The 20059-nt window shown below is 71.2% G+C and overlaps 3 protein-coding genes across 4 annotated transcripts; 2 read left to right on the top strand and 1 right to left on the bottom strand.

The window, feature by feature from the left end:
- Positions 1-8: 8 nt before the first annotated feature.
- CPNE7 (copine 7) lies at positions 9-7808 on the top strand. The gene is made up of 16 exons (XM_076348895.1): positions 9-106; positions 987-1473; positions 3467-3649; positions 3721-3795; positions 4257-4331; positions 4435-4518; positions 4605-4694; positions 4883-4981; positions 5421-5507; positions 5645-5704; positions 5948-6081; positions 6211-6265; positions 6379-6430; positions 6530-6663; positions 6837-7073; positions 7275-7808. The coding sequence occupies exons 2-16, from the start codon at positions 1249-1251 to the stop codon at positions 7410-7412; spliced, it is 1728 nt and encodes a 575-aa protein (XP_076205010.1). The 5' UTR covers positions 9-106; positions 987-1248; the 3' UTR covers positions 7413-7808.
- Positions 7809-11237: 3429 nt separating this feature from the next.
- Positions 11238-13604, bottom strand: LOC143165391 (sulfotransferase 2B1-like). Of its 2 annotated transcripts, none has more exons than XM_076348812.1 (6): positions 13440-13604; positions 12222-12430; positions 11945-12071; positions 11764-11858; positions 11513-11693; positions 11238-11414 (listed from the first exon to the last, which is right to left on the bottom strand). In XM_076348812.1, the coding sequence occupies exons 1-6, from the start codon at positions 13576-13578 to the stop codon at positions 11299-11301; spliced, it is 867 nt and encodes a 288-aa protein (XP_076204927.1). In that variant the 5' UTR covers positions 13579-13604; the 3' UTR covers positions 11238-11298. The 2 variants fall into 2 exon arrangements, with proteins under 2 accessions (XP_076204927.1, XP_076204928.1); XM_076348813.1 differs by having other exon boundaries at positions 11319-11448.
- A 1251-nt stretch (positions 13605-14855) lies between these two features.
- DPEP1 (dipeptidase 1) lies at positions 14856-19008 on the top strand. Its single transcript, XM_076348793.1, has 10 exons — positions 14856-15069; positions 16054-16186; positions 16732-16864; positions 16952-17102; positions 17256-17325; positions 17554-17730; positions 17815-17899; positions 17999-18074; positions 18274-18409; positions 18685-19008. The coding sequence occupies exons 1-10, from the start codon at positions 14951-14953 to the stop codon at positions 18853-18855; spliced, it is 1251 nt and encodes a 416-aa protein (XP_076204908.1). The 5' UTR covers positions 14856-14950; the 3' UTR covers positions 18856-19008.
- Positions 19009-20059: the final 1051 nt, after the last annotated feature.

Here is a 20059-nt window from a genome sequence, read left to right as displayed (position 1 = left end):
AGCTCCGGCTGGCACACCGGCTCCGGCTGGCACACCGGCTCCGGCTGGCACGCCGACCCCAGACCTCGGCCCAGCCGTGTGCGGAGCCCGGGCCGCCGGCACCCAGGTGAGGGGGGCAGCCGGGCAGGGTGGGAGCCGGTGCCCCCTCCGCTGGGGGATGCCAAGGGGTGCCTGCGATCCCGGGGAGGGGGACGATGCCTGCCAGAGCTGGGGCACCAGAGCCATGTGCCGGGGAGGGCCCTGGCCCTGCATGACTTCACCGGGAAACTTTGGCTGGGTGGCAGCGGCGGCGGCAGCTTTTGGGTGGACTGGGCATGCCGGGGCACGGGCAGGCGGGCAGGCAGGAGGACTGCTCTGCCCAAACCCGAGGCAGGCAGCCCCCGGGGGCTGCGGCTGGGGGGACAAGCCCCAGGCAGGGGCTGGGGCTGGTGCTGGCGGAGCCCCTCAATGGCCCGGCACTGCAGCATCCCCTGGCCGAATCTCGCCAGCATCCAGGTGGAGGGTGGCTCCTGTCCCCAGAATGGGAGAAATCCCCCCCGTCGCCCCGGGGTGCTACCAGCCCTGCCCGGGACAGTGGGACGTGGCCGGCACTGCCAGCATCACCCGGCGGCACGGACAAGGACCTGGCGTCCCCGCTGCCCTTGCTGGCGAGCCTTGCCCGGGCGGGGGGTGCGCTGCCTGCAGGGACGGGAGGGGAGTTTCTGCTCCCCAGCACCAGGAGGGGCACCCCGGGGTGGGGGCCCAAGGCTGCCTGCGCAGTCCCCGCTCCTGCACAGCCTCCCAGCCCCACTCGGGTACCCCTTCCCCGCGGGACGCATCCTGCCCCTGGGGTGGGGCTGGGGCAGAGCTGGGCACGGCCCCGCGGGACCCCCGGTCGGCCCAGGGGGCTGGCGGGTGGACGAGGGCACAGCAGCGCCTGTGGGGCTGGCTGGCGCTTGGGGGTGACCCGGCTTCGGCTCACCCCACTGTGTTTTGATGCCTTGCAGGGCCCCGCGGAGCCACCGGGACTGGAATCAGCCACCCCACCTCGGGAAGGGGTCCCCAGGGTCCCCTCCACCCACCGGAACATCCCACCGGAGCATCCCACCAACACCCACTGCCACCAGGGACCTGCCCAACCCCACGCACCTGGGCTCCGTCCCCACGCCTGGCACTGCGGGGCGACATGCCCCGGGCATGACGGGCACCTGCCCAGCTCCCTGACGGCAGCGAAGGCAGCGTCCACCCGCGCCGCCCCGCTCCCCCCACATGCCCTTTGCCCACGGGGCCGCCTGCCCCCCATCGCGCCCGGCCGCCCACCGTGCCACGGCCACCATGGGCGAGGCGCCCGAGCCGTCCCCCCAGGCCCCGCTGGCCGTCCTCTCCAAGGTGGAGCTGCGGGTGAGCTGTAAGCACCTCCTGGACCGCGACACGCTCAACAAGTCAGACCCCTGCGTCCTGCTGCTGATGCAGTCCCAGGGCCAGTGGATGGAGGTAGGAGGGCGGGGGGCACCGCCGGCACCCACCGCAGCGGGGCAGGGCTGGGGCAGGCCGTCATCGGGGATGCGGTGGGGCTGGGTGCAGGGTGCTGGGCGCAGGGTTTGCGTCTCTGGGAGGGGGACAGGAGCAGCCCCAGGGTGGCTGCGATGCCCATGGGGCTGGAGATGGGCAGGAGCCACTGCGCGGGGTGCAGGGTGCAGGAGATGGTGCAGAGTGGGGTGCGCACAGAGGATGCTGGACACAAGGTGCAGAGCTCACAGCACGGGGTGCAAGGTGCAGGGTGCAGAGCACGAGGCTCACGGGGCAGGGCACTGCGGGACACTCGGCAGCGCGTGGGGACGATGCAGATGCCTTGGTCAGAGCGAGTCCCCCGAGGCTCCGGCAGGGCTGGGGAACGGGGTGCCCACGGTGCGTGGCTCCAGCACGGCTCCGCTGCCCCGGGCCAGAGCCAAGGGACGCCTTGGCCACCCCTGGGGTGGATCAGGGCTTGTGGGCTGGTCTCACACCGCTTGGGACGGGCAGCCCAGGCTGGGACAGCCGGGTGGCGTCACCCACCCCTCCACACACGGGGGGCAGCTCAGAGGGGGGTGAGGGCCGGCACCACAGCCGTGTGCCCCTCACTGCACTGCCCTGTGGGACCCTGGTGCCCACACGAGCCGGGGCTGGCGCTGGCGCTGGCACTGGGGCTGGCATGGCTCCTTCCCATCACTCCTCCACGGCTTAGCTCTGGGCTGGCGCCGGCAGCTCTGCGCTCGCTAATCACCGCTGCTCAGCCGGCAGATTTAGCGCTAAATCCCTCTGCGTGTAATTGACTCTGCTCGCCAGAGCCGGAGCTGGAGCCAGGGCCGGTGGCGAGGGGCCCCGTGCCAGCTACGGGCTGCGGCTCCCCAGGCTGTGCCGTGCCGTGCCGTGCCGAGCCAGTTGTACCCTACTGTGCCACGGTGTGCCGTGCCACGCTGTGTGCCATGATGTGCCGTGCCATGCTGTGCCGTGCCGTGCCGTGCCATGCCATGCCGTGCCGTGCAAGGGCCAGATCCAAAAGGCAAGACGGTCCCTCCTGGGCCGCCTTTTGGAGGGACTCTGTGAGCGTCCCCTCCCTGTCCCTGCCAGCGCGTGTCCCCCAGACCAGCCAGGACGATGGCTGGAGCCGGCTCAGCCGCTGCCTGCTGGTTCCGAGGGCTGAAACGGCCCCGGACACGCTGGCGGGGCTGGCACCGGAGGGGCTGAGGTGGCTGGGACCTGGAGCCCCATGGCAGGGGGCACGGAGCTGCATGGGGTGACCCCGCCAGCCCCGCAGCGGTGTGGGCTCAGCAGATGCTGCCGGGCCAGGCAGGCGGTGGGCAGGGGCCGGTGGGCTGGCAGGGTGCCCTGGCCAGGATGCGTCCCGTTGAGTCAACGCTGGCAGGGACGGGGTGCGGGGGAGGCTCCTGGAAGCTGCTCAGCACCCGCTGCCAGCATGGCTGGGAGACGCTGAGCACCCACCCGCCTGCCAGGGCCACGGTGGCCAGTGGCTCCCGCCCTTGGCCAGCCCGGGGTGGGAGCGCGGGGGCTCGTCCTGGGCACCAGCCCATTGGTCCTGCTTGAGCGGAGCCGTGGCAAACTGTGGTCCAGAGCATCCCCTCAAACTGACCATGGGGTTTGCCCCAAGCCCCTGAGGGACCGATGCCCCCGGGACCTGGGGGCTGGCAGGGCTGGTGCCCTCGGGGGCACACCTCCCTGCCCGAGCCAGAGACGGGGCTGCCTCCAAACGCCATTTGCCTGGGAACCGGCACGGGCAGGTAAATGCTTGTGCAGGGCTTGTCCTTCACGGCAGCTGCCCGGCATCCCACATCCCCACATCCCCGTGCCCCTGGGTTCCTGCATCCCCGTGCCCGGCTCTGGGCGAGCTCTGGCATCCCGAGGTCCTGGGCAGCTCCGCTAGCCCCGGATCCGGCCCGGAGCTGGGCTCTGGCCCCGCTGCCCCCCTAGCCGAGCTCCCGCCATGCAGGTGGACCGCAGCGAGGTCATCAAGAGCAACCTCAACCCCGTCTTCGCCAAGATCTTCACCGTGGACTACTACTTCGAGGAGGTGCAGAAGCTGCGGTTCGAGGTGTACGACAGCCACGGGCACGCCGGTGTGGGCACACACGACGATGACTTCCTGGGGGGCATGGAGTGCACCGTGGGGCAGGTGAGCCCGCGCCCCCCACCCCGGGGACGCCTGCCGGCAGCGTCCCCTCCCCGACCCCTTGGCTTTTGCAGATCGTGGCGCAGAAGCGGGTGACAAAGCCGCTGTTCCTCAAGTACGGGAAGTTCGCGGGCAAGTCCACCATTACGGTGAGCGGCTGAGCCCACGCCGGGAGTGGCACCGAGCTGGGACATGGGGGTGGCACCAAGCTGGGGCGCATGGGTGGTACCCAGCTGAGGTGGTGTGGTGGCACTGAGTGGGGCACGCGGGTGGCACTGGACTGGGGTGCTGGGATGGCATCGAGCTGGGACATGCGGGTGGCACTGAGCTGGGGTGGGGGGCATTGAGCTGGGGCACACGGGGGGTCCCCAATGACCTTCCTCCTGTCCTAGCTGTCATCCAGCTGCCCCCCCCAGGCTCTTGGGGGTAGGGGGGGGCTCGGGGTCCCCACTGACGTCTGCTGGCCACCCTGGGGGGTCCACGCCGTGCCAGGGAGTGTGCGTGGCACCCTCTCCCCTCCCAGGGCACCACCCTGCCCACGCAGGCAGGGAGGGCAGGGGGACAAAGCCGTGCCGGACGCTGAGCACCCTGCGGCCGCCTCTCCTCGCAGGTCATCTCGGAGGAGATCTCGGGGAACAACGGCTACGTGGAGCTCGCCTTCCGGGCCAAGAAGCTGGACGACAAGGTGAGCCGGGTCCTGCGGGCAGGGGAGCCAGGGAGGGCCAGGCAGGCAGGGGGGGCAGGGCGGGCAGGGCGGACGGTGCTCTGCCCCATCCTCCCTCCTCCAGGACCTCTTCAGCAAGTCGGATCCCTTCCTGGAGATCTACCGCATCGACGACGACTGCAGCGAGCAGCTGGTGTACCGCACCGAGGTGAGGCCCCGGGCAGGATCCGTCCCTCGGCCGGCACACGGCCGCCCCGGCGGCTGCCCGGCCCCGCTGAGCCCCTCGCCCCGCAGGTGGTGAAGAACAACCTGAGCCCCATCTGGGACCCCTTCAAGGTCTCCCTCAACTCGCTCTGCAGCTGCGAGGAGAAGAGGAAGCTGAGGGTGAGGAAGAGCGATGGGGACCCCCATCCCTGCCCCGGGGGCACGTGTACCCTGGCTTCCCCGCGGCCCCGCATGGGCAGGGACGGTGGTGGGGCTGGGTGCGGTTTGGGGGGGCGTGGGTGTGCGCCCCCCCCCCGCCCCCCCAGCCGGGCGCTGCCCAGCCAGGGCTGAGCCGTGTCCCACCGCAGTGCGTGGTGTGGGACTACGACTCGCGGGGCAAACACGACTTCATCGGGGAGTTCTTCACCACCTTCGAGGAGATGCAGAAGGCGATGGGGGAGAACAAGGTGGGTGCAGGGACACGGGGACAAGGGGACAGTCTTGGCGGGCTCCCCTCCGTCCCGCCAGCAGATCCCATTCCAGGAGGCACCTCCCAGCTCCTCCTCTGGTTTTGGGGCTGTTGTCCCCTCGCTGCCCCCTCTTCAGGGAAGGGGATAGTGGGTCTGGGCTCCTCTGGGGAAATCAGCCCCGGTCGGGCCGGCTGGAGACCGTGGGCTGGCCGGGAGCAGGGGAAGGCAGCTGCGCTCTGGGGCTGTGGGGCTGCGGGGTTATGGGGCTGCGGGGTTATGGGGCTGCGGGGTTATGGGGCTGGGGGGTTGTGGGGTTGTAGTGCTGCAGAGCCATGGGGCCATGGGGCTGTGGGGTCATGGTGGGGGGGTGCCGGCGCATGGGGCCGCGTCCCCGGGGCTGGGGGGCCGCAGGCAGCGCGGGTGCCGCGTGCCGCAGGTGCAGTGGGACTGCATGAACCCCAAGTACAAAATCAAGAAGCGCAACTACAAGAACTCGGGCGTCGTGGTACTGCTGGACCTGAAGGTGAGCACCTGCGTGCCGTGCTGTCCCGTGCCGTGCCGTGCTGTCCCGTGCCGTGCCGTGCTGTGCCATGCCCGGCCGCGCTCGGCTGCCGTGGGGTGGCGTGGGGCAGGACCGGCTGACGCAGGTCCCTCTGGAAGATCCACAGGGTCTACTCCTTCCTGGACTACATCATGGGCGGCTGCCAGATCCACTTCACGGTGAGTGGTGTCCCCCGCCCCAAAGCACTGGGGGCCGGGCAGGGGCTCCGGCGCTGGGCCACGTGCCTGTCCCCAGGGCAGGGGGCGGTGGGCGGCGCATCCCAGCTCCCCCGAGCCACGGCTGTGCCACGGGGCCGGCGAGCGGGGCCGGCAGAGCCACCCGACCACAGTGTGGACATGCCGGTGGCCCCGCTCACCCTGGGGGACCCTCACCGCTGCCCCCCCCTACCCCCCCCCCACCAGGTGGCCATCGACTTCACGGCCTCCAACGGGGACCCCCGAAACAGCTGCTCCCTGCACTACATCAACCCCTACCAGCCCAATGAGTACCTCAAGGCACTGGTCGCGGTGGGCGAGATCTGCCAGGACTACGACAGGTCAGTTGCTCCGGCAGGTCTCCCACGGCCAGGGCACCCCGGTGATGGCCACCCCGGGGCCAGGACACCCCGGTGATGGCCACCCTAGTGCTGGCACTGCCGGGGCTCCTCACACCTCTTCTCTTGCAGCGATAAGAAATTCTCAGCTCTGGGCTTTGGTGCAAGGATCCCCCCTAAGTACGAGGTACGGGGGTGGTCGGGGTGCCGGGGCCCCGTAGGACCCCAGGGGCTCGGCAGGTGCCGGGCGCCGTGGCAGGTGGGTGGGCACCGGCTGCCCCCTCCCCTCCTGCCCTCCAGGTCTCCCACGATTTCGCCATCAACTTCAACCCCGACAACGATGAGTGCGAGGGTGAGTCCAGCTCCAGCGGGGCCAGAGAGGCTGGTCCCACGGCCCCCCTGTGCCAGAGCCCAGTGCTGCCCCCCCCTCACCCCTTGCATCCCGCCACAGGCATCCAGGGCGTTGTGGAGTCCTACCAGAGCTGCCTGCCCAAAATCCAGCTCTACGGCCCCACCAACGTGGCCCCCATCATCTCCAAGGTGGCTCGTGTGGCAGCCGACGAGGAGCGGACGAAGGAGGCTTCGGTACATACCCGCTGCCCCCGGCTGGTGGGCTCCGGGCTGGGCTGAGACCCAGCACGCTCGTGCCACTTGTGGCTGCTCCCACGTCGGAGCCGAGCCCTTGTCCGGCTCCCCCCGTATGGGGCCGGCAGCGAGGCCGGGCAGCCCCCCCCAGAGCATCCCTCCCCCCCCCCCAGCAATACTTCATCCTGCTGATCCTGACGGACGGGGTGGTGACGGACATGGCGGACACGCGGGAGGCCATCGTCCGCGCCTCCTACCTACCCATGTCCATCATCATCGTGGGGGTGGGCAACGCCGACTTCACCGACATGCAGATCCTGGACGGGGACGACGGCATCCTGCGCTCCCCCAAGGGCGAGCCCGTCCTCCGCGACATCGTCCAGTTCGTCCCCTTCCGGGAGTTCAAGAACGTGAGTGGGGCATTGGTGGTCCTCCTGTCCCCTCACGGCCCCACGGCAGGACCGAGCATGGCGGCACGGCATGCCGGTGCCCTGCGGGTGCTGCTCTGCACACCGGGGGGGGGGGTGGGGGGGTGGGGGGCGGGTGCCACGGTGCCCCCGCCTCACCCGTCGTCATCCCCCCGGTGTCCCCCGGTGTCCCCCGTCCCGCAGGCATCGCCGACGGCCCTGGCGAAGTGCGTGCTGGCGGAGGTGCCCAAGCAGGTGGTGGAGTACTACAGCTACAAGGCCTTCCCGCCCCGCTGCCCCCAGCCCGAGACCCCCGACTCCAACCTCAGCTCACCCCAGTGAGGGTCCCCCCGCTCCCCCCCCCCAGCATGGCACGGGGACGGACGGGGTCCCCGCTGGGTCCCAGCCCTGCTGCAGACCCCTCCTTGCCGGGCGGGGGGGGGGGGCACCGGGAGCAGGCAGTGTGCCCCCGCTGGCACCTGGCCAGGGACACGGGGACATCCCCGTGCCCCGGTGCAGGACAAGCCCCCTGCGCTGCCTGGGGGGCTGGGGGTCCCCAGAGGGCATTGCCCGGTCCTGGTGGTCCGTGCCCTGCGGCCTGTTCCTGCTCCGTCCCTGCTGCCCCCGTGGTCCCCTCGGTCCCCGCTTGTCTGTCGCTGTGATGTTGTTTGGAGGCTGCATGACGAACTCCCCCTGGTGTGGGGGGGGGGCCCCCCCCCAATAAAGCAACCAGCCCTGTGCCCGTGCCGCGTGCTCTCTGGGCGCCGACACCAAACCTCCCTGCTGGGTGCTCAGCGGGGCGCGGGGCAGAGGGACAGGCAGTTCCTGGGGGTGCTGCCCGTCCCCCCCTCGCACCCATCACCGTGCCACCGTGCTGCCCAGCCCTGGCCGGCGGCAAGAGCGAGCAAGAGCCGAACGCAGCCCCGGCTGCCCGCACGGGCGCTGCCGCTGGCCACACCGGCTGCCCCTGTATTTAGGAGGACTCGTGACTGGCAGCGTGCAGAGGAGCGCCAGCGCTTTGGAGCTGCGGTACTTTTGAGCAGCCGCCGCTTTCAAGTTGTGCCGGAGCGGCTGCCCACCCCGCTGTGCCGCTGCCAGCTGCCGCGGCCCCGAAATCCAGGCCACGGGAGCGGGAGTGGAGGCAGCGCCGGCACCCCCCTCCTGCCCCTGCCCAGCACATTGCCTCTGCCGTGTGCCGCGTGCCGTGTGCCACTTGCCATGTGCCACGCGCTATGTGATGCCATGTGCCACATGCCGTGTGCCATGCGCTATGTGCCGTGTGCCGCATGCCGTGTGCAGTGTGCCATGTGCTGTGTGCCATGTGCCACGCACCACGTGCCACGTACTGTGTGCCATGTGCTGTACGCTGCATGCCATGCACTGTGCCACGTGCCACGTGCTGTGTGCCATGTGCTGTACGCTGCATGCCATGCACTGTGCCACGTGCCACGTGCTGTGTGCCATGTGTCATGCATCGCATGCCACGTGCTGTGTGCCACGTGCTGTGTGCCACGTGCTGTGTGCCATGTGTCATGTACTGCATGCCACATGCCGTGTGCCGCCTGCTGCGTGCTTCATGGTATGTGCTTCGTGTCGCGCCATGTGCCGCCCCATGTGCCATGTACCCTGTGCTGCGTGTCATGTGCCGCGTGCCACGTGCCGTGTTCCATGTGCCACGCGCATTGCCATGTGCCGCGTGCCGCGTGCTGCATGCCATGTGCCATGTTTCGGGCCGTGGGCTGTGTGCTGCATACCGTGTGCCATGCTGTGCCGTGTGCCGTGTGCCATGCTGTGCCGTGTGCCGTGTACCATGCATGGGCGCTGTGCCACACTCCTGCCACGCGCAGCACACCAAGTGCTGGGCGCTGTTTGCTGCGCCGAAAGCCGGGTGTGTACGCTGTGTGCCAGCTGCCTCCTGCCACGTGCCGTGTGACACTGTGCCACGTGCCGGGTGTCATCCACCCTGTCCCACGTGCCGTGTGATGATGTGCTGCGTGCCGTGTGTCCTCCACCCTGTGTCATGCACTGTGTGTCACCGTCCTGGTGCCGGCAGACACTTCTGGGAGGGGTGACGTCCACCAGGGTGGGGTGTGACCCAAGGCCACCACGGGGACTGAAACTGGGGCCCGGGGCATCTGTCACAGGGCAGGGGCCACCCAAGAGCCCTGCCACGCGGGTGCCACCGAGCTGGACTCTGGGGCCGGGGATGCGGCCGTCACCCTGGGTGCCGGCACAGGGGTGCCGGCCTGCCCCCGGCCGTGCAGCCGTGCTGGCTGGGAGCCGCTCACCCGTCCACCAGCACGGCCACGCTGAACCGCCGTGCCCCTCCGGTGCTGCCCGCTGCCGGCACTCCCGCACGCAGGCAGAGCGCACGCACTGCCCGCACCTCCCCATCAACCCGCGTATTTTTAGCTCCTGATTCATCTCCCTATAAAGCAGGATAATAGACGTCGCCATAGAAACCCGGCGCCTGACGAGCCTGCGGCAGCAGCCGGCCCTCGGCGCGGGCAGGGGGGTCTACCCCGGCACCCCAATCCACGAGGCCAGCTGGGTGCCCCGCCGGCGGGTGCAGGGGGACCCCATGGGGCTGGGGGTGCCCAGCATCACCCAGCCCCCGGGGCTGCACCCGCCGGTGCTGCAGCTGGGCTGGAGAGCGGCAGCAGGGCAGGCAGGGCAGGCAGGGCTGGCAGGGCTGGCAGGGTGCTGGTGCCATCGGGCCGTGGTGCCGGCATCCCCAGGGAGGGTCTTGCCGCTTGCCCCCAGCTCAGCCGAGCCCTGGTGAGGGGTCCTGCTCATGCCAGGGCCGTGTCCTGCTCAGCCCTTGCCCCCCCCGGCCCCGCACTATGCCACGCTGACCCGGCGGGTGCTGGTTAATTAAGCCAGGGGCTAATTATTGACGGTGCCTGGGCTTCCCAAGCAGCTTGATAAGGCAATTCCTTGGAGCATGGCAGGACAGGGGCTGCGGGGCTGCGGGGGGGGGGTGCTCGGGGTGCTGGGGTGGGTGGGCACAAGCCCCTGGGTACAAACACCAGGTTTGGTAGGGAGATGGGGGGCATCCAGCCAGGCTGGCCAGGGCACTGCGACCCCCCCAAAGCATCATGAGAGGTGCACTGGGGCAGGGCGGGGGGCATTGGGGGGTGCACTGGGGCAGGGCAGGGGGTATCAGGGTGCAGGGGGCATTGGGGGGTGCACTGGGGCGGGGCGGGGGGCATCGGGGTGCAGGGGGCATTGGGGGGTGCACTGGGGTGGGGGGGCATCGGGGTGCAGGAGGCATTGGGGGGTGCACTGGGGTGGGGGGGCATCGGGGTGCAGGGGGCATTGGGGGGGGTGCACTGGGGTGGGGGGGCATCGGGGTGCAGGGGGCATTGGGGGGTGCACTGGGGTGGGGGGGCATCGGGGTGCAGGGGGCATTGGGGGGTGCACTGGGGTGGGGGGGCATCGGGGTGCAGGGGGCATTGGGGGGTGGCAGGGCGGGGGCCATCGGGGTGCAGGGGGCATTGGGGGGGTGCACTGGGGCGGGGCGGGGGCAGAGGGTATCTGGGGGGGGTGCAGAGGATGCACTGGGGGTGGGCAGGAGAACCGTGGGCTCAGGGGGGGGTGCCTGGGAGGACATGTGGGGCCTGGCAGCCCCGGGTGCTGCTGAAGGAGCCATCTCCGTGCCACGAGCTCCGCCAGCAAACACCGGCACCGCGCAGCCATGCCGTGACCCACCACGGGGCCTGGCAGCCTGCCATGGCCCCCCCCCCACGCTGCCCACCCGGCCATCGCCCCCCACCGCAGAGAAGGTCCCCGGGGATGGGGTCCCCACCCCGATGCGGCCCCTGATAACGCAGGGCGCTTCCTGCCGCCGGCGCCGCCGGCACGCCGCTTCCCACCCCACGCCCGTGGGAACACGCTGCCTGGCTGGAAACGGCAATAAATATTTATTTCCGCCGGGCAGAAGCAGGGGGGGGGGCAAGGGCAAGGAAGGCCACGGGGACGGCCGCAGTGTGTGGCTGGAAAAGTCCCCCATCCCTGGGGGGGGGTGTCATGCAGCCAGTCCTCCCCCGCCGGACCCCCAGCCCCGCCATAGCCCCGGCCCCCGCAGCGATGCAAGGGGTTGTATAAGTTATGGGGGGGTGCAGGGGGGTGCCCTCCCCGCCCCTCGGTGGGGCTCGGCAGGTTGGGGGGAGGAGGCCAGTCGTGTTGTGCAGCGGCAGGGCTGAGTGCCGCCAGCCCCCCCGGCCCCTCAGGCCATGGGCCAGCGCACGGGCAGCTCCAAGTCGCCCATCTCCTCCTGGTAGAGGCGGTTGAAGAGGGCGTTTTGCAGGGGGGAGAAGTGGTCACGCCAGTCCCCCACCACGCCTGCGGGACGGAGGGGGACGGGGCGGCAGGGAGGCTGCAACCGGGGCCGGTGACCCCCGTGTCCCCCCCGTGTCCCCCCCCACCCCATCCCCCCTCACCTTTCCTCATGAAGCATCCCTGGCTGTGGTCCATGATCTCGGAGGGGATGAGGGAGTAGTTGGCCATGGCGTTGTCCCGCATGGCGACGAAGCTGCAGTGCTGCTCCAGGGCTCCCAGCGTCTCCGGTCCCAGCGGGCAGCCCAGGAAGGCGCTGAGCCGCTGCGCCGTGCCGCGCAGGTCCTGCGGCGGAGGGGACGGTCAGCCCTGGGCAGCCGGCGGGGATGGGGACGGGGGACACGCCGGGGCTCACCTGGTGCAGCTCCTCGTAGGCGACGTAGAAGATGTCCAGGAGCTGCCGCTGGCCCAGCCAGCCCTTGACGTGGTCGAACCAGGAGCCGTAGTGCACTGGGGGGAGGCAGGGGGTGATGAGGGGGGACCACGTGGCCGAGTCCCGGGACCCTGGGGACCCCGGGGACCCCCCCAGCCCTTACCTGTGCCCTCAAGGAACCGCGTGAGGAAGGTGTCGAAGGAGCCGGGGTCAGGCAGGAATTTGGCCAGGCGGTGGAAGTGGTAGAAGGAGACAGCGACGTCCTTGGGGTTCCTGGCCACGTAGATCACCTGAGGGGGGACGGCGTCAGCCCCACGGCCGGGGGGGGATTCCACTCCGTCCCGCTCAGAAAGTCCCCGGCAATCACCCCGGCTGCGGGAAGCCCCGTGGGCACGGGATGCCCCTGTGGGGACCCCCCAGACCGTCCCGGCCCCCCTCACCTTGGCCTTGCTCTGCTGCAGGGCCGGGGCCAGGACGCGGGCGGGCAGGTGGGTGGTGATGAGCCGGTGGGCGGCCGTATCCTGCAGCATGTCCCTGAAGTAGATCTGCTCCAGCCAGGGCGCCCGCTCCCAGTTGGGGATGGTCTTGGCCGGCAGGACGTCCCCGCGGCTGAACAGCAGCGTCAGGATCTCCTGCATCCAGGTGGTGCCTGGGTAGGCAGGCTTCAGGGCAGCGCCAGCCCCGCGCGGGGCACCGCGCGGCGCGGCACGGCACGGCACGGCACAGAATGGGCAGAGCATGGCACAACATGGCACTGCACAGCACAGCATGGCATAGCGTGGCACGGCACAGCACGGCATGGCATGGCACGGCACGGCACAGAATGGGCAGAGTATAGCACGGCATGGCACTGCACGGCATGGCATGGCATGGCACGGCATGGCATGGCACAGCACTGAATGGCATGGCATGGCACAGCACGGCTCACCATGGCACGGCATGGCATGGCACAGCAGGGCAGAGCACAGCATGGCGTGGCACAGCATGATACAGCACAGCATGGCACAGTACCCCACGGCACAGCAGGGCGTGGCACGGCACAGCAGGGCATGGCACGGCATGGTACAGCACGGCATGCCATCGTATGGCACAGCATGGCGTGGCGCAGATTGGCACAGCACCGCATTGAATGGCTTGGCACGGCATGGCATGGCATGGCTCGGCACGGCACAACGTGGCACGGGGCAGCAGCCGGGCTGGCAGTGCCGCGTGGGACCCCCGCCCCAGACCCCGCCCCAGTCACACCAGTCTGGGGTTGGGGACAGGACGGGGCTGGGGAGGCTGTGGGGGCGGCTGCCCCCCACCCCCAGGGCAGGGGTTTTTTGGGGGGGGTGGGGGAGCCGATGGCTGGGACTGGGGGTCCCCTGCTCTGTGCCCGGGGCGGGGCCAGTGGCCGCCGGGCTGCGGGGGCCAGAGGACCTTGCCCGGGGAGGGGCTGGCCCTGAGCCCAACCACCTCCCAGCCACGCAGGCAGCTCCCGGTCCTGCCGGCAAGCCGGGGGCTGCGCAGCAGAGCCTGCCCGTGCCCCCCCACCCTCCAGCCTGGGCGTCCCCAGCCCTGCCCCACCGACCCCACCCACCCACCTGGGTCCCCTCCCTGTCCCCCATCCCTACCGGGCCCCTCCTCGCCCACCTGCCCCCCGCCCCGCCGGCCCTCACCCGATTTGGGGTATGTGGCGATGACCACGTCGGTGGGGCGGAAGGGGAAGGTGGCGGCGAAGCCGAGGGACTCCTGGGTGTGGAGGTGGCCGGGCAGGGAGATGCCGGCGAAGGTCTCAGTCACCTCCATCCGCTCCATGGCCCGGCCGCTGCAGGGGACGTGCCGGCAACCGGCCTTAAATAGCTGCAAAAGAGGAAGGCGTCCCGGCAGGCAGGAGGCCGGGCCCCCCCGGCACATTCCTGCCAGGGGGCCGGGGATCCGGCCACGCTGGGGCCATCGCCGGGAGAGCGCTGCCTGCGGGGCTGGGGGGCTGCGGGACGGCCCCGGGCTGGGGACACCCCCGGGATGGGACGGGGGTCCCACACGGCCAGACCCACCATCGCAGCCAGGAGAGCCGGGGGAGGGGGGCCGGCGCACCCCTCTCCCCCAGCAGTGGGAAGGGTGCCGGGGAGCCTTGTCGGCCGCAGCAGCCCACGGTGACCTGGGGGGGTGCCAGCCCCACGCCGTGCCCCACAGCTGGGCTCCCCACGGCCGGCACCGTGCCGGAGGAAAGGATTACCGTCCCGGCACACCCCAGGACGAGGAGCGGGGCTGGCCTTTTCCACGTGGCTCCGTGCCATTCCCAGCAGCCCCGCGGTGCCTCTTGCCGCACATGACACCGCAGCCACCGCCGGCCCCGCAGCCACCGCCAGCCCCCACGCAGGAGCCAGCCGGCGTGCCCCCGCCATGGGCGCTGGGCCGCAGGACCGACAGGTGCCTCAGTTTCCCCCACACGATGCTGCAGCAGGACCACAGGACCCGGGGGGGGGGAGCCCGGCACAGATGGGGCACCATCGGCAGCCCCACGCCAGGGCCGTGCCGCCCTGGCTGCTGCCCCCCGGCCCCTCCATGGCGAGACAGCCTTACCACAGAGCCGCAGGGTGCGCCGGCACTCGGCCACTCCCCAGCGCCCGACGCCATGTCGGGGGGTGGCTCTGGGGTGGCCAGAGCCCGTCCCAGCCCCGCCGCCGGCACACAAGCCGGAAAACATATTTCGCAGCCGTTGCAGGCAGCAGCTGCCCGAGCGTCCCGGGGCCGGGGTGAGCGAGGGACAGGGGTGCCAGGCCCTGCCCGTCGGCAGTGGGGGTGCCGGCGGGCGCCGGCGCTGGGGAGGCCGAGGCGGGGATGGGACCAGCACTTTCCCAGCAAATAAAATCTGGGCTGCATTAGAAGGGCTGGGAGCGTCACCACAGCTATGCGGAGAGGCCCCGGCACGGCCCTGCCACCCGGGGCCGGGCTGGGGGAGGCCGCCGCCGTGCCTCCCCGGTGCCCGCTGTGCCCGGGCGCTGCCAGGGCTGGAGCATAGGGCATGCAGGGTGGGGTTACGGCTGAGTGTCCTCGTTACTTATTTACGGCAGGAGGGGACAGACAGTGAGCCGGGGCAGCCGTCCCAGTGCATGCGCTCAGCAGGCTCGCGGCGGCGGCAGCAGGTCGCCCCGGCTCATCCCCCAGCAGCACCGAGCGGGCAAAGATGCCGGGTGGGAGCGTGCTGGTGCTGGCGCTGGTGCTGCGCCTGCTCCTGCCCTGCACCGGGCAGCATCACCGGGAAGAGGCCGAGCGCATCATGACAACCACGCCAGTCATCGACGGGTGAGCAAAGGTTGCCTGGCCCCGTGATGTGCCCGGCCGCCCTGGCAAGGCCGCGGCTCTCGGCACCCTGAGAAAAACCCCGGCCAGAAAACCCCACTGGGGACAGCCCTGCCGGGGGATCCCCGTGCCAGGCACCCCAGGGCCATGCGGCCGAGGGGATCCCCGGCAGTGCAGCCCGGCTGGGAGTGGGGAGGGTGCCGGGAAGCTGGGGTGGGGGGGGGGGGGGCCAGGCCGCCCCGGAGGAAGTCCCCGCTCGGGGAAAACGGGTCTCGCGGAGTCATGTCCTAAGGGACGTCCCCGGTCTCGTGCCGGGACCCTCAGGAGGCTCAGGTCTTCCGCAGGGTTCCCCCGCGGCACCAGCCCTGTGCCCCGGCAGCCCAGCGCGGCGCAGCCCAGGGAAGCGGGCGCGGGGCAGGGGGAGCCGGAGGATGTGGGGACCGTGACGCAGGAGGGGAGAAGTGGGAGCCGGCCCGTGCGTCTGGCCCCCGGCACTTCCGCAGCGATACCTCTGGGTGCGGGATGCCGCGTGGCGGTGATGTCCCCGTGGTGGTGACAGCCCCACAGCGGTGATGGTGACGTCCCTGTCGGAGGGACGCCGGGCTGGCTCCCCCAGGTGCGAGGGCTGAGTGGGGATGGTGGGTGGAGGGGCGCACGGAAGGGTCCCCGGCTTCCCCCCCCCCCCCAGCTCCCCGCCGGCCGGCAAAGGGGGTCCCACGTGGGGCTGTCCCCTGGGAGTGACCTGTCCCCTGCTCCCAGCCGGAGCTGCTTGGGCGGCTCTTGGGAGAGGGCACAGATGGGTGGGCAGATGGACGGGTGGATGGATGATGGACAGACGGATGGATGGACGAACGGATGGAACGGCGGCAGATGAGTAGGGAATGGGTGGGCCGATAGGCAGGGAGACGGGCAGCCAGGAGGACGGACGGAGGGGTGGACGGGCAGGCGGACAGACAGCCCCTCACTCCCGCTCTCTCCCTTGCCCAGGCACAACGACCTGCCCTGGCAGCTCCTCGAGAAGTTCAACAACCAGCTGGGGCTGCCAGAGGCCAACCTCATGCTGCTGAACGGCACCCACACCAACATCCCCAAACTGCACAGCGGGCACGTGGGCGGGCAGGTGGGACGGCAAGGCGCGGGGGGGGTACCAGGGTGGGCAGTGGGGTGGGTGGGGGGCACCAGGGTGGACACCGGGGTGGGCAGGGGGCACCAGGGTGGGCACCGGAGCAGGCAGCGGGGTGGGTGGGGGCACCAGGGTGGGCAGGCGGCATCAGAGAGGGCACCAGGGTGGGCAGCGGGGCGGGTGGGGGCACCAGGGTGGGCAGGCGGCATCAGAGAGGGCACCAGGGTGGGCAGCGGGGTGGGCAGGGGGCACCAGGGTGGGCAGCGGGGCGGGTGGGGGCACCGGGACGGGCAGCGGGGTGGGCAGGGGGCACCAGGGTGGGCAGCGGGGCGGGTGGGGGCACCGGGACGGGCAGCGGGGTGGGCAGGGGGCACCAGGGTGGGCAGCGGGGCGGGTGGGGGCACCGGGACGGGCAGCGGGGTGGGCAGGGGGCACCAGGGTGGGCAGCGGGGCGGGCAGCAGGGTGGGCAGGGGGCACCAGGGTGGGGGACAGTGGGCGTGGGGCCAGGCTCCCGGTGCTCACCGAGCGCCGTCGCGGGCAGTTCTGGTCGGCCTATGTGCCCTGCGACACGCAGAACAAGGACGCGGTGAAGCGGACGCTGGAGCAGATCGACGTGGTGCACCGCATGTGCGAGCTCTACCCCGAGACCTTCGTCTGCGTCGTCGACAGCGCTGGTGAGCGGACGCAGGGCCGGGATGCGGGTGCCCTGGGGGGGACGCGGGTGCCCGCCCTGGCTGATGCCCCCCCCCGCCCTCCCGCAGGCATCCAACAGGCTTTCCAGAGCAAGAAGGTGGCCAGCCTCATTGGGGTGGAGGGCGGCCACTCCATCGACAGCAGCCTGGGCGTCCTGCGCACCTTCTACCGCCTGGGCGTCCGCTACATGACCCTCACCCACAGCTGCAACACCCCTTGGTAGCAGCCCCCGGTGGGGGACGGGGATGGGGTGACAGGGCCAGCGTGGGGGGGACGGGGGCGGGGACAGGTTGTGCGGCTGAGCGGGGGCATGTGGCTGGGGCTGGTGGTGGTGGGGGGTGTTCTCGCCCTGATGCTCACCCCGCTCCGCAGGGCTGACAACTGGCTGGTGGACACTGGGGACGAGCCGCCCCTGCACCACGGCCTCTCGCCCTTCGGGAAGGTGAGTGGGGACAGGGTTGGTGGCAGCACCTGGGAGCGATGGTCGGGGTGGGGAGGGGGTGTGGAACGTGGTAGCAGCACCCCCCAGCCCCATGGCGGGTTGTTAAGCTGAGCAGCGGATGCCTTGGGTGCGCGGTGTTCCCCCCCCCCCCATGCAGGGCTGCCACGGCCCCTCACGCACCCCTCGCCCCCCCCCCCCCCCCCCCCATCCCCATCCCCGTCCCCTCAGACGGTGCTGGAGGAGATGAACCGCCTGGGCATGATCGTGGACCTGGCCCACGTCTCGGTGGAGACGATGAAGGTCGTGCTGAGCCTCTCCAAAGCCCCCGTCATCTTCAGCCACTCGTCCGCCTACAGCCTCTGCCCTCACTGCCGCAACGTGCCCGATGACGTGCTGAGGATGGTGGTGAGCGCGGGGGCACGGCCGTGGGCAGGGAGGGGGGGGGGCCGGCGGGGTGGGCCGTGGGGTTCAGGGCCGCCTCTCCCCCAGGCCTCCACGGGCAGCCTGGTGATGGTCAACTTCTACAACGCGTACGTGACGTGCGGGGACAAGGCCACGCTGGCCGACGTCGCAGGTGAGGCGGGCGCCCGGGTGGGCAAGGGGGGTGGCGGTGTCCGTCGTCCCCCCCCGCGCCCCCCCCCCCCCGCTCACCCCAGCCCCTCCGCGCCCGCAGACCACATGGACCACGTGAAGAAGGTGGCCGGCGCCCAGTCCGTCGGCTTCGGCGGGGACTACGACGGGGTCACAGAGTAAAGCGGGTGACGGGCGCAGGACGGGCTGTGCCGGTGGGAGGGGGCAGCGTGTCCCCGGCCGTGGGGACTTGCCGTGGCGGGGGAGGTGGGGGGGGGATCTCTCCCGTGCCCTGCGCGGGCGGCTGGGGGGTGCGGGAGGTGGGTGCTGCCGGGCTCGGCTGCCCCCGGCACAGCTGTGAGCTGCGGGGTGGCACAGGCTCCCCACCGGCCTGGAGGACGTCTCCAAGTACCCCGCGCTGGTGGCCGAGCTGCTGGCGAGGAACTGGACGGAGGCAGAGGTGAAGGCGGCGCTGGCCGAAAACCTGCTCCGCGTCTTCAGAAAGGTGGAGGAGGTGAGCGGGGCACGGGGAGCACCGGGCATGGGGAAGTACGGGGCATGGGGACACGTGGGGCATGGGGACACGTGGGACATCGGGACGTACGGCACTCGGGGATGTATGGGGACGTGGTGTGGCATGGGGACGCACGGGGCAGGGGATAAATGGGGACGTGCAGGGCTTGGGATGGCGGGGGGGGGGCGGCACGGGGCTGTGCGAGGTGACAGGGGGCTGCGTGGGGCACGGGGACTGTCCCTCACTGCGGGAGCCCACCCTGTCCCCCGTCACAGGTGAAGATGACCCTGCAAGGCATGGCTGCCCGCGAGACACCCATCGCCTTCGAGGAGCTGGAGGGGACGTGCAGGACCCGCTACGGGTACGCCAACGGTGCCGGCACAGCCCGGCTCCCACCGGCGGCCCTGGCGCTGGCGCTGGTTCTGCTCCACTCCCTGCTCTCCTAGCACTAGGCCCTGGCTCCCGCTGCAGCCCCCGGCACCCTGCCCGGCACGATGCCGGTGGCTGGTGCGGTGGCTGCCGGGCTGGGCCCAACCCTGCCGCCCCTTCCCACCTGCACGCCGGCCCCGCGAGCAAAATAAAGCCGTGCTTCGAGCACTGCCGGCAGCGTGCGTCCATGCCGGGACCCGGCAGGGTCCGCCAGCCCCAGCACGTCACCGGCCACCCTGGCATGTCACCGGCCACGCCGGGACCCGTTCGGCCACCCCGGCTGCACGGCCCTGGCCCCGGCCCCGGCAGGGCAGAGGCGTAGGGACTCGGTGGGCACCCAGCCCGGGGCATCGGGAAGCTGTCACCGCACCGGGAGTGACACATCGCTGCAACACACAGCCAGGGTGGCTGTAGGGCTGCCTCCGCAGGATGCTTACATTAATCATTAGCTAATTAATTGGCTACTCAATTATCTTCTTAGCAATTTCCTCTCACATTCGGGAACAGCCTGTCTTCGGAGCGGGGGCGGCTTTGGGCACGGTGAAAACAGGCAGGAGAAGGAGAGCCATCTTCCTGTGGCATTCGCAAATTGGCTGAGGCGGAGAGACCCGTCTGCCAGCCAGGCACGGGGAAGGGACGGGCACGGGGAGAAGATGGGCGCGGGGAAGGGACAGGCACGGGGAAGGGATGCGCCCGGTCCCCGCCGGGACAGCAACCGCAGCGGGCCACAGCAGCCATCCCCGGTTGGTGAAGCTGCTGTCGGTGGGTGCCGATGGCAGGTCCGGGGTGGAAAGCACCGGGGCTCCCTCCATGGGGTTACGAGCCGGGGATCTCCCCCTCGGGGAGCCCAGCCTCCTCCCCGCAAGGGCCAGGGAACGGTGCGGAGAAGAGCGCAGGGAGCCGGGCAACCCAAAAACCACGCTGGGGAAAGGAGCTCGACTCGAGCCGGCTGCCCCGGCCTCCCCGAGCCGGTGTCGGCTGCACCATGGCCGCTCCTGCTCCCCCCGGTCTCCCCCTGGCTCGGCTACACGAAGGGAACCGGTCCCCTGCGTGGGGGGACTCGCCAGGGCCCCTTCCCCTCCGGCGCCGCCAGAGACGGTGACCCCGGCGGTGGGGAGCCACAGCTCTGCCGGCAACTGCTTCCCTTCCCCCGGGCGGGAGGAGGCAAGGAGGCTGCGGGAGCAGGACCGGCCCCCCCTTCCTCCTCCCCACCTCAGCCCC

This window comes from Aptenodytes patagonicus, chromosome 11 (genome assembly GCF_965638725.1).
Source record: "Aptenodytes patagonicus chromosome 11, bAptPat1.pri.cur, whole genome shotgun sequence".
Lineage (NCBI taxonomy): Eukaryota > Metazoa > Chordata > Aves > Sphenisciformes > Spheniscidae > Aptenodytes > Aptenodytes patagonicus.
The sequence above is the reverse complement of the archived record's forward strand: the minus strand, read 5'-3'. Positions and strand labels throughout refer to the sequence as shown.